The 12,284-nt window shown below is 46.3% G+C and overlaps 1 protein-coding gene across 1 annotated transcript in view; it reads left to right on the forward strand.

Annotated features, from left to right (window-relative positions):
- The first annotated feature begins 53 nt into the window (after positions 1-53).
- SLIT3 (slit guidance ligand 3) overlaps positions 54-12,284 on the forward strand; it is a 593,860-nt gene continuing 581,629 nt past the window's right edge. Inside the window, exon 1 of the mRNA XM_029941248.1 lies at positions 54-293. Within this exon, the coding sequence (XP_029797108.1) occupies positions 97-293 (197 nt within the window). The 5' untranslated portion in view covers positions 54-96. The remainder of the gene's footprint in view (positions 294-12,284) is intronic.

Consider the following 12,284-nt stretch of genomic DNA (forward strand, 5'->3'; position numbering starts at 1 on the left):
CTCCCCAGGCCGCTTGGGCTCCGCGCGCGCTTCCCCAGGCTCCACGCGTCTTGCCCCGCCACGGCAGCCTCCTCCGGGCACGGGCCACTGCACACCATGGCCACCGGGTGGACAGGGGCCGGCGCCGCCGTGCGCGCCCGCCTGGCGCTGGCCTTGGCGCTGGCTAGCGTCCTGAGCGGGCCCCCAGCCGCCGCCTGCCCCACCAAGTGTACCTGCTCCGCCGCCAGCGTGGACTGCCACGGGCTGGGCCTCCGGGCGGTTCCCCGGGGCATACCCCGCAACGCCGAGCGCCTGTGAGTACCTCCGCCCCGCCCAACCCGGGCCACCCACCTGGGTCCATAGTGGGGCCCGGAGGCACCAGATCTTTCCTTTCCCTTTGGCCGCACTGGATGCAGTCTCTGCTGTCACCCTCTCCTGGGCCGGATCTTTCCTTCTCTGAGTTGGGGTCTATGGCGTTGGGCACATTAGAGAGAGAGAGAGAGAGAGAGAGAGAGAGAGAGAGAGAGAGAGAGAGAGAGGTCTTGAAACCCACTGTGATGGGCAAAGAGCAGTACTTCTCAAGGGGTGAAGGAATGCTCCAGACATAGGGCCCGGTGACAGCTTCCAGGAGAACGCTGGCAGGAAGCGAAGGGAGGAGACAACACTGCAGTCAGCGAGGTCTTAGGGTGAGAGCATGGGGTCTGCACTCATTAAAGAGAAAGCTGATTGGTGATGGGACATCAGGCACTGAGAGGGGAGAGGGCCGAGAAGGTGACCTGCTTGGAGATCAGAATGGGCCACTTTCTGGCTGCCCTTGCGAGCGAAGTTGAGTGTGTGTGTGAAGGTCTAACTTCTGAGGAACCAAATGAATTCAGAGTGGGTGCTTGCAGAACCCGCCCTGCCTGGAGCGCAGTCTCAGAGATGCCAAGTTGCAGCCCGGGTGGATTTTTTATGGCTCGGTTATAAATGCCTCCCCAAACGGGCCGGAGAATGGAAATGCTGACAGCCCTTTAAATGAGACCGAGCGCTATAATCTTACAAACCGCACTCAGCCTCGGATCCTGGGTTTGGCAGAAAGAGGAGAGGCGTTTGGAGAGTGGGGTGGATTGACCCTCGTTTTAACCCCAATTGTGCAACCAAATATTTACTTTTCATATGTCAACGTTTTGGAAACATTTATCATTTTGATCCTCGGACCAAATTCAAAACTTGGACTCCGAGGGTGGGCTCTTCCCAGCCCGCAGTTGGGGAGTAAGGAAGGAGGGAGAAATGGTGGAGGGGGTTGGAACCGGCCTGGGAACACAGCCCAGAAGTGGGTGAGGATTTGCTCTGGTGTAATAGACGTCTTGCTCTCCTTCTGTCTCCTTTGCGCACGTGTCTTAGGGATAGGTGCATTGGTCTTCCATTCTGCCTTCTTGACTTTAGGCTGGAAGAGAGTGGCAAGAAACTAAGTGGATTGTCGTGGAGTGTGTTATTCCTGTTGATCACGTCCTGTCACCCCACTTCTCTTCCTCTGCGTGTCCCTGGACAGAGACTCAGTAATACTGCCTACCTTTTTCCTAGAGCTCTCCTGTGGCTTAAAACATATATTTTTTTCAAGTGCATTGATTATTCTGTGTGGTCATGAAATTCTAGAGGGTTGGAGCTAAACCTTCATTAACACATGTAGAAAAGGAGGCTCAGGAATGTGAAACAACTCGCCCAAGGTAATGCAGCAAGTTAATGGCAATAAAGGGGCTACAATCCAGGTTTCCACAGCTTAATTCAGACATTATATTTTGCCATACCCATTACAATTTTGTTTTAGTGGTATTTTTGGATAGCTACCACTGTGCTAGCCATCTTTGGAACAAGGGTCAGTTTGACCAAGATCTGTAAACAGTCTTGGGAGGGTTCTGGCTGGGCTGGCTGCTCTTGCTACTGTTTCACGTATACCCTGCTAAGACGTTAGCTCTCCTGTTTGGAGTGTTGAGACTCCCTCTCCTCTGTTGTAAAAAACATGGTACATATTTGGGAGACCAGGGGGAGTGAGCCCTTCTCCTGCTGGCATGTAGGAAGTCGTCAAAAGCTGCAAGCACAGCAGCCAGTATGCCACCCACCCACCTTCCCCAAGAGACCCAGGCAGCTTGGGGCTGCCCATCTGCTCTACAACTGGAGAAACTGGGTGGAGACTGAGTCCTGTGCCTTCCTATGGGGCCCTGCTGCAGTCACGGTCATTCGCAGGCCTTGACACAATGGGCAGTACTTTGGAATAGTCTCGTCTACCTTGGTTCCAGTCACTGGTGCCTCTTCGGCTGGGGTGCATTGGGTGATGCTGCTGCCCAGGCTGGCTCCTCGTTCCGTCCTCCTTCCTTCCTGGGAGAGGGGGACTCCTTTGGAAGAAAGCTGGGTGAGGAGTGCTGCAGGGCTAGGAGCAGCCCACCAGCAATCCTTGTCCACCTCTCACTGTCTTTTGGGCAACCCAGCTGTAACATTTGTATTCTGGACTCTTGTTCAGCATTTTGAAGCTATGGAAAGGATTTCTTTAGGGAGGAATTTCTCATTCATTTCTCTCTTCATTCACTCAACAAACATTACTTGAACCCTTACTGCATTCCTGTATCTGTATATAAAATCATTGCATATACAAAAGAAAACCAGCAATTTAGCTTACGGAATGTAAGCAAAGGACCGAGCAAAGGGAACTTCCTTTAGTGAGTCTTTTAAACTTTCCAGGACTCATTTCTTCATGAGGCATACGTTTTGTCAGCATCAGTATCACATGCTCAGACCTTGCTAAACTCCAGTTTTCTGGTCTCAAATGTTTCTGTTGTGTTTTATAACAAAGAAGAAGCATTTCTCCCTTCTGCGTTCCTGCTACTTTACCTCCCAGAGAGGCTTTCCTGAAGGAGTGTGTGTGTGTGTGTGTGTGTGTGTGTGTGTGTGTGTGGTTGGTTGGTTCTCTGGGGGTTTTTGACTTTGGAGGCCTCATTTTCTCATAGTACTCCTTATGGAAAATCTGCAGGGGGATAACGTGGTCACCATTTGGACTTTGTTTCAGGCCTAGAATGGGGTCTGTTATATTGTTCATAATTAAGCTGTATCAGATTTGGGGGGGTCTGTGTTCCAGCTTCTTCTCCATAATGTCAGCACATTACACCAAAAGAGAAACTCTACCATTTATAAACTACTGATGATTTTTCCCCCTCAATGAGGAGGTGACACCCACAAGAAAGCTAAATAAACGCAGGGAAGAATTCAGTGTAATTTACTATCCACGCAGCAAAGATAGAGGACGAGGGGAGAGGAAGTGAATGGTGGTGCCTGAAACAAAACATTTACCATGGAGCACAGAGTAAACAGATGTCGCGTTTACCCTTCTGAGTACAAAAGGAGCCCACAGATGTAATTCTTCTCCAACCACAATCTCAGCCTAGAAAAAGAGGAGACAGATGAAAATGAACTCTCATGAGGGGCCCCTTCTCCCCGTGCTGCCTAAAGGCAGGCAGAGGCCTACTTCTCACCCACAGTGAGGTGGTGGCCTGAACAGCAGAGTGGGGCAAGGGTGGACATCTTTGGTTTTTCACTTGGCTCCGGAACATGCTGGAGACTGCTGTATTTAAATAAACATTTCCTGTTTGTGAAGGAAAGCGGGCGAAAGGCTGAAACGTGAGAATGTGGTAACTTAATTTTCTCCATCACTCCAGATGATGGCAAGCTTCGCCGGTGGTTGAGTCCAATAAAAACCAACACCGTGTCACAGGCTTTCCCTCACTTGACCACAGAGGTCTCCAGGTCAAGTGGGAGGCTTTCCAAGATGCTCCGCGGCCAGGCCCTGGATCCTGGTATTCTGAGCCTCAGGGCCAGCCCCGAGGACTATGGGCTGTTTGGTGAATCGCGGGGTCTCTCTGAACACAGTGCTCTTTTGGTGAACCTGTGGGTTGGGCACAAGCAGCTAAGTGCACCTGCCTCCGGTGTCCTATGCAGCTGAATAGATCGCTCTACCTTTTGGGGCTCATTTTCTTGAAAGTAGAATTCTAGTGTAGTCCTAATAGTTTTCCCTATATGGGCCTCTTCCCCTGTGCCTAGAACAGTGCCTGGCACTAGGTTTTCAACTAGTATGTGTTGATTAAATGAATAAATCTCAAAAATACAAATTTTTCTTAGTTCTTACATGTAAAAGATAGGCAATTATGGCTTTGCATTTTTTTTATGTATGGCCAAGGGCAACTTACTAGTGATGCATTACATGAGTTATTAAGGGTTTCAGAAATTTAGCTTTCATGAACTAAAATTATTGTCTTACTAGAGTTAGCAAGGACTCCTAATGAGTGATCCACTCTGGAGTCTGGTTGCCACACGTTGCTTAGCAACCTTGCAAAATTCCTACTGTGCACATGCCCCTGAGATGAGCTAGAAATCCCGAACACTTAAACTGTAGGCCTTTCTAATCAGGAACTCATCAGCATCATCCTGCGCTCTCTGTGGTTTTTGATTGCTGCTCTTCTTGTATTAATTGATGTATTTGTAGGTTCATTATTAAGTTTTGCTTTTGCAGATCATCTGGGTCTTGTATATTTCTGCATTTTTTGCATTTTGATGGTTATTTTGTTCCTCTCCAGTTCTGTTTGTTGCCACTGAATTCTTCCTCCCCTGGTAAGTGAGAATGGTAGATCTGAGAGCCATGGAGTCTTTTCCACATGCTAAGTGGGTGGTGGCAAGGTTTCAGAACCCCATGCTTACTAGCTCAGGATGTGGGCTTTGGAGGCAGAGGGCTCTGGTTTGAATTCTGGCTCTGTTACATTTTTGCTGTTGCACTCGGGGTGGGTTACTCCACTTATCTGGGCTGCAGTCTGTTTACTTCCTTTGTACTGTATTTCCATAGCTCTATTACAGGGATGATAATCACACTGGCCCCTGTGAGCATGTTGTGAATGTGGCCTGAGACAAATCACATCCTGCACTCAGCACAGGGCCTGACACTTCAATTCTCCAGCTACCACTCCTGTCTTGGAAAGTGTGCATAGTAAGTGTTCTTCTTGGGGAGAATCAAATGAAATAATGGACAGAAATGCTTAACACAGTACCTGGCACTTAGGCCTCCACCAACTATTAATGGTAGTAACCATGGCCATTATTTCTATGCCTTCTCTCAGGCCCCATCCAGCTGGAAATCTTGAGATGCCCACTTTAAATGTGCCCCATTGAGGCAAGCTCTTCACCAGCATGTAGGCTGTGCCCAGCACGCTCATGCTTGGTCTCCCCCCGCCCCACTTGGGCCCAGGTTGGCCTCTGTTCCATAAAGGGGATTACGGTTGAAGTGGTTTATATCTTTTCCATGGGCGTGCTGCTTTGTGGTATATTTAAATAAGGAATGCATTTTATTTATTTATTTTGGGGGGTTGGATTTTCATGGGGAATTTTTGGCCCTGACTTTTTTTCTTTTTCAATGCTCATTCCTTCTCTCTTTCCCTAAATACCTTTTACTGACTTCCCGTGTCTGCCTCTGTTACTGCTTTTACTTGAAACAGCTGTATTTACTAGTATGCTCCACTCTCATTATGTAAGGTGGTCTTAACCCTTTTTAGAACTGCTGAAAAGGGAAGAGGAAAAAACAAAACAAAACAAGGTATGGGAGGCTTTTCCATAGAGCTGTTCTGGACCCTCACTAATTCCAGATAGGATAGACACAAAGGGTGCCCTGCTACGGTGCATGGCGTTGAGTTTTCAAGGCTCCTTGTTATTTGTCAATCTCCAGCCTTACATTTAAATCAGTCTTGACCAGGTAGGAAGAACTTGTAATGGGAATCTTCTGCTTCTCTGTTCTGCAGACCTGGATTATGTTTTGTAAGTACTGCTATTGCTGGCCTGCCAAAGGCTGTGCTTTCTTCCCACTCACTGTGGTCTTCATAGTTCTGTCGCCAGCACTATATTTGATAACGTCATTCCCTGGGAAACACTCCTCAAGAGTTTGTGATTAAAAGTCCCCAGTAATGAAGGGAGAGGGAGGTGGGAAAAGTAAGGATCTTTGGGTAAAGGTATAGACGTTAGAGCCAGACAGGGTCCTCTCCTAGTTTCTCCACTTACCAGCTGGGTGACCTCAGTTTTCTCATTTGTAAAATGGGAATAATAAAAATACCACCCTTCATAGGGTGCTATGAATACTGAATTTACTCACATAGACTGCCTGGATCACAGTGCAGCCTTCATAAGTATCGCTATTATTGTTATCATCATAATTCTTACTGACTGTTGTCCTTCCAGAGCATGCTCAAGATAAAGTCCGATTTGAAACAATACGAATTGTTAGGGTTGAAAGGGTTCCTTTAGTCCAAGTTCAAACCACATGCAGATTAATCTCCCATGAACATAATTTTGGAGAGAGTGGTCATTCTCCTTTGCTTGGTTCTATCTAGTGGTGAGGAACTCAGTTCTTCCTAAAGTAATTAATTCCATTTTAGAAAACAGTTTTAACAGGAAAATTTTCTTCGCCTGGGAGTTGGACTTATCTCCCACTGACTGTTGTTACACAGAGCAAGTATAATCCTTCTTCCAAATGGTACAATTTCAAAAATTTTATTGCTGTTGTGTTTCTCACTACCCACTTATCTAAGTCTTCTCTCTTCCATAAATTTTTATAATTACCTCAACGATTCTGTACATGTTAGACTTTGAGACAAGCCCCCTCCCCATTCCCAGTTGTCTTCCTCTAAATTCGTTCTAGTCTTCTATGCTCGTATTAATTTGATTGAGTCCTTCCACTGCCTTGCTATCTTGACTTCTATTGACATCCTAAAGGGACATTTTCCCTTTTGACAGCCACACCCCTGGGTTGGCTCATTTCCACCAGGCTGTTCACTGTATCCCTGTGTCTTCCAGCCTTCCCTGCTGTTGATCCTATTTTCCCCAGCCCAAATTTGTGTAGTTGACTTTTTGGAGTCTAAGTGCAACACTTTGCATTATCCTAATTAAATTTTGGCAAATAGTTTAATTTAATCAGCTTTTCAGCAACATTTTCTATTTTGATTCTCTCATCTAGCATGTTGCCACTTCTCCCCCCACTCCCTCTGCAGTGAGGATCTTGCCCTGTGGATCTTTTTCCAGGTTGTCAGTATAATCAGCAGAGTCTTCTCAGCTCTTTTGAAGTATTTCTATGGCCAGAATGTGGATCATGTAAATATATTGTCCTGTTCTTTCTGGCTGGGATGAATAGAAATTTTGAGATCTTATTGACCTGCAGCATCTTTTTCCCCTGAGGTTCTGTTGTTCATATTTTCTCTGAATTGATTTCCTATAAATGCTTAATTCCTGTTTGTCGAATATTTTCTAAACTCTTGGTATCTCATTGTACTTTCCATTGTGACTTTAGCTTCATCTTTGTTCTAGTAGGCCAATGCCAGAAGCCCTACCAATATAAGATGTGGTATGTGCGTGTGCGTGTGCATGTGCGTGTGTGTGTGTGTGTGTGTTATTCTCTTGTAAAGTATTGTAGCCTGAGAAGTTGGGTTTTTCTGTCAGCAGCAGAGGTCAGCTGAGAAGCCTCACTCTTCTAAAGTGATTTCCTTTAACGTCTTGGGTGTCCGTTGGCACAGAGCACATTTGCTTGAGTAGTGCTGAGAATGAATGTATTGGAGGATGAAGCATAGAGGTGCACAAGCTCTCCCCAAATTGCTGAACAACAATAATGATAATGACCATGACAATCACTGCCACCGCACCAGCTGCCGTTTTTTATTGAGCCCCTCTTTGTGCCTGACACTGCTTTCCCACTTTACATACTTGCTCTCACTTAACCTAATGATCATGCAAAGAAGAAGTTCATCCTGTCCTCATTTTATAGATAAGGAAACTAAGAGGGGCCAAGTAGCTTCTCTAGGTTAGAGCAGTAGAGTCAAAGCTCACTCAGGCAGGCTCATCTCACGTCTGTGCTCCACCCTGACCCTGCTGATCATGCAATTCTTCAGCAAGCCTTTGAAGTCAGCCCCCTTTCTTGTCTTCCAAACCCAATTCTTAAGTAAGAAGAAGGAAAACGTGAGTCTCGATTGAAACAGTGAGCACCTGTTTGAAGCAAGGCATCCCTAGAGGAATGGCAGTGCTGTGTTCTGGATGCTGGCTGTAGAGCTGTCATGTCCAGTTTGGGGAAGTAGGCAGCATTAAATTGGAGCTTGAAGGATGAATAGGGTTCCTGTAGATAGTAATGGAAACATGGTAGAGATTTGCAGAAGTTTGTGGTTACGTGGAACTAAAGAGAGCCTGCACCCAATTTAAAATGATAGGAGCTGTACTTCAGGAAGTTTCATCTAACAAGGGTGTTTAGAGAAGGTCAGGTCTTAGAAAAAGTATCACTGTGGTTATGTAGCTAATTATTATTTTTATTTTGGATTTGAGGGGATAAACCCTCCAAGAAGTGTTCTGATGAAGCTTCTTGATCTGTATTCTTCCCCGACAAGGATCTGTTTAAATTTTTGTAGGGACTGCATTTTTCTCCAGTTAGAGGTACCACTTGCCTTCTCTCAGCCATGATCTCTAGGCTCCCCCACCCTGAGATCAGGTCCTGGTAGAACAGGATAAATATAAGATGCATCCCGGGTGGAGTGAAGATGACTTCACTCTTCACAGCCTTATCCCTGCTTGTGTGGCCTCAGACTCCTCTTGTTCGAAACGCCAGTCTGGGTTCTCGACCCCTGATTCATTCTGCACTTTGGCAGTAGTGTGGATTGTGGTTCCTGAAAGTCAGCCAGCACATTTAACCACCCACCTTGACTCCCTCTTGAGTTTTCTGGCCTCCCTAGTTCCTGTCTGCTACCTGGCATACCCACTCATTGCTCCCCTGCCCTCCAGAATTAGTGTATACCTTGACTCCAGCTGTGGAGTCCATGGTCTTCTTCTGATCTGTGTGTGGGCTTAACCATGGACCTGTGTATTTTGTGCATCTCTCCTGGAACTTGAGCTGCCCCTGGCTCTTGCCTTCACCCTTCCAGCTTGGCTTCTTGTATTCTCAGCTTCCCCTGCCCTCCAGGTAGCTCTCCTTAGCCTTGGCACTGAATTCAGATATTCACTATCTCAGCCTCAGGTCCTGATATTGGCCTGCAGGAGGATTTTTGTGGCCTGGACTTTCCTTGGAGACTGGAGACTCCCAACTTGTGCTTATGTCCTGGAAACAACCTCAGACTTCATCTTCATGGCCATCTGAAACCTTTTATGATGCCTACAGTGAAACGTAGAGATGAAATTTAGAGATGTTTCAGGGCAGGACTCTGTGAATGATAAATTGCTTGCAGCATGCTCCTAAGTTTTCTGCAACCTAAACAGCAAGTAGGGCATGTTTTTCTGTATTGAAATGCTCAGCAATGATGATTTCATTGAAGAGATGTCCTGTTCAGAAATGTGTTACAGAAGTTTCTGGACTATCGAGCACTTTGTTGATACTCTTTTTTCTCCTCCCCATCTCTCCCCAGCCCTAGGATGTAGATAGAGAAGTGTTTTATATATGGGGTTTCTAGCTGGTATTAATGAGAAACCAGTGAGGAGTGTAATTTGATAAGGAGTAAAAAGAGGGGTGCCTGTGTGGCTCAGTCAGTTAAGCATCTGACTATTGATTTCAGATCTCAGTTTTGTTGGTTGGAACCCCGCCTTGGTCAGTGTGGAGCTGCTTGGGATTCTTTGTCTCTTCTCTCTGCTTCCTCCCCCACTGTGTGCATGTGCACTCGCATGCGCTCTCTCTCTCTCTCTCTCTCTCTCTCTCTCTCTTCTCCCTTCCCTCCTCCTCCCTCTCTCTCCCTCTCAATAAATATTTTTAAAAAGGAGTAAAAAGACCTAGTCAGAATCCTGGTTTCCATCCCCCTCCCCTTTTTCTTTTAACTCTGGGACCTTGTAGGAGGATCTTTCTGAGTCTCAGTTGCCTCATCTGTAGCCTTTAGAATGGTAGGATGGATGAACCCTTCTCTCCTGGGGCTGATGCAAGGTTTTATATGAGATCAGATGTCTGCAGATACCTCCTAAATTTAGTGCTCTGTGAATACCTTAATGAGTCCACCCACGATATCTGATTTTAACCACTAAATCCTGTATCTGAAAGATGATCAGGGTGCATTTTCGGAAGAGGAAAGCAGTGAGCTCCAAATCACCATGACTTCACACTCTTACTAGGGTTTCCTTTGCACTTATTTAGGTGCATCTTTTACAAATGCAAATAAAGCACCCCACCAGCCAAGTCAGCAACCCAACCCAGTGGAGCTTAGAGGACTTTTTGCCTGAGTAATGAATAAGTGGCAGTTTCCAAGAAAGTAGAACCACATAAGGGGCTGTATGAAGGATGAACTTGTTTAAAGGAGCTATTTATTGAGTGCCTACTGTGTGCCAGGAATGGCAATGAATAAAGCAAGCCAAATGTCCTCATAACTAGGACAGCTCAAAATAATATGGAATGCAGTCTGGGCTGTTGCTTCCCACCAAATGACTGACAAGGCAAAGGCCACCATGCTAGGTTCAGAGAGGAGATTCATGGGATGGAGGGGAAAATGCTAGAACAATGAGGGAGGCAACCCTAAGCCCTCAGGAACCACTGATGAAAGCGAGTCCCACTCATCCCTTTTAGTGGGTACAAATATGCAGAAAAACTTACACTTCATAAAAAAATAGTACAAGTGGAATTAAAAAAACTCATGGGGAAAATATTAATCTGAGAACAATTGTATCTGAGAAAGCATTCAAGTATGCCTCTGCAGCTAGCTGGCAAACAGCACAAGTTCTGCATTTTATTAGAGCCCTAACTCTGTGTAGAACACTGACCTTATTTGAGAAGCATTTCATAAACACTGACACACAGCACAGCAGCATTTGAGGCCATGAGGAGATACAGGGCCTCCTCTGGGCAGCCAGCTTTCCTTCCCGGGTGCTTGCAGCCGTAACCAGACCACTGGACATGGTTCCCTGTGGTGTTAATTCCCTTATTCTTCTCTCTCAGGTTTAATAACAAGCAGGTAGGAATTTTCTCAAGGGAAAATGAAAGAAGGGGATTTGGATTGAAATGCACTCTTTGGGCAAGTTTGCCTGGGAGTGCAATGGGCCATGAGCAGGACAAAGCTTTGGAGGGAAGGATCTGAGAACTTAGATTTGGCCCAGTTTCTTGTTGGGGAGCTCATCCGGTGAGCGATGTGTCTGTGTATAGGAGGGTGGTTCCCAAGCAGCATTCACCTGGTCCCGTGGAATGGAAGATCCGCGCTTGCAATAGCCCTAAGAAATGTGTGCACTGCCTCTCCTCCTACTACAAGTTGGCAGTTTTCTTTCCATCTACTGCCAGCTTGAAAGTCCTGAATTTCTGCCATGGAACTCTGTTCTGTCCCTCCCCCTCTCATTTTCTTCCCTAGCCAAGAGATTTTTAGGCTTTTGAGGCATCTCTGGAGATCATCTGATCTGCCCCTTCCCCACTACTCCTACCCACCTGGACAGATCCGTGTCTTAGCAAAGTTGTGGGAGAGGACCTCAGCTTTGTGGTGGGAGCTGCCCTCCTAAGAAATTTGCCTCCTTTCATTTCAGCCTTGCTCACAGCATTGGTCCTGAATAAATATCTCTCAGCCTTAGGAAGTCTCCGCCAATCTGGGAAGCTTGGGAGACAGAAGAAGGACCAAATCTAATACAAAAAAGGAAAAAAAAAAGAAATGATATGGAACTAGAAAGGAGAGGCACAAAATGGGTGACTTGGGATTGCAGTTTATATCCTCAAGACCCTAAGCACCACAGTAGCTTGTGTACAGTCTGGAAAGGGAAGACCTCAGATAGGACAACTGCAAGGGAAGAGATGCGGGGAACCAGGACTGGAGGGGGAATCCAAAATGGGAAGGCCAGTTACTTCATGGGAGTTTTTAATGAGTCTAGTGGCCCCCACCTTCTAATTACTTCTTACCACAAGATGGTAACCAATCTGCTCTGTTTACTCTGTTTAGGCGTACGTTTTAATACTTTCTGAAACATTTCCCATAAGCTTTCTCCTGCCATGTGCCCTCCTTGTATGTTCTAGAAATTTTGCAAAGACTTAAATTTCCTCTGTGTTCTTTCCCGACTGGAGCTGCATGCTGATTCAAGCCATATTCAGCCAGGAAGCTCTCTTGCCGTCTTTAAAACAAGAAACATCTCCTTCTGAGAAGACTGCACTACAGTTTTCTTTGTCTGTGTTGCTAACGAACAAAGAGGCCCCGTTGCAAAACAGCATTTCACGAGCAGAGCGGGGCTGATAGCACCTCTTGCCAAATGTGACTGTGTGTAGTTGTGTGTGGGGGAAAACAGCTTTGTCAAGAGGAGAGCCGACGGAGGCAGCTCTGGGGAAT

This window comes from Suricata suricatta, chromosome 6, assembly GCF_006229205.1.
Source record: "Suricata suricatta isolate VVHF042 chromosome 6, meerkat_22Aug2017_6uvM2_HiC, whole genome shotgun sequence".
In the NCBI taxonomy this organism is placed as follows: Eukaryota; Metazoa; Chordata; class Mammalia; order Carnivora; family Herpestidae; genus Suricata; species Suricata suricatta.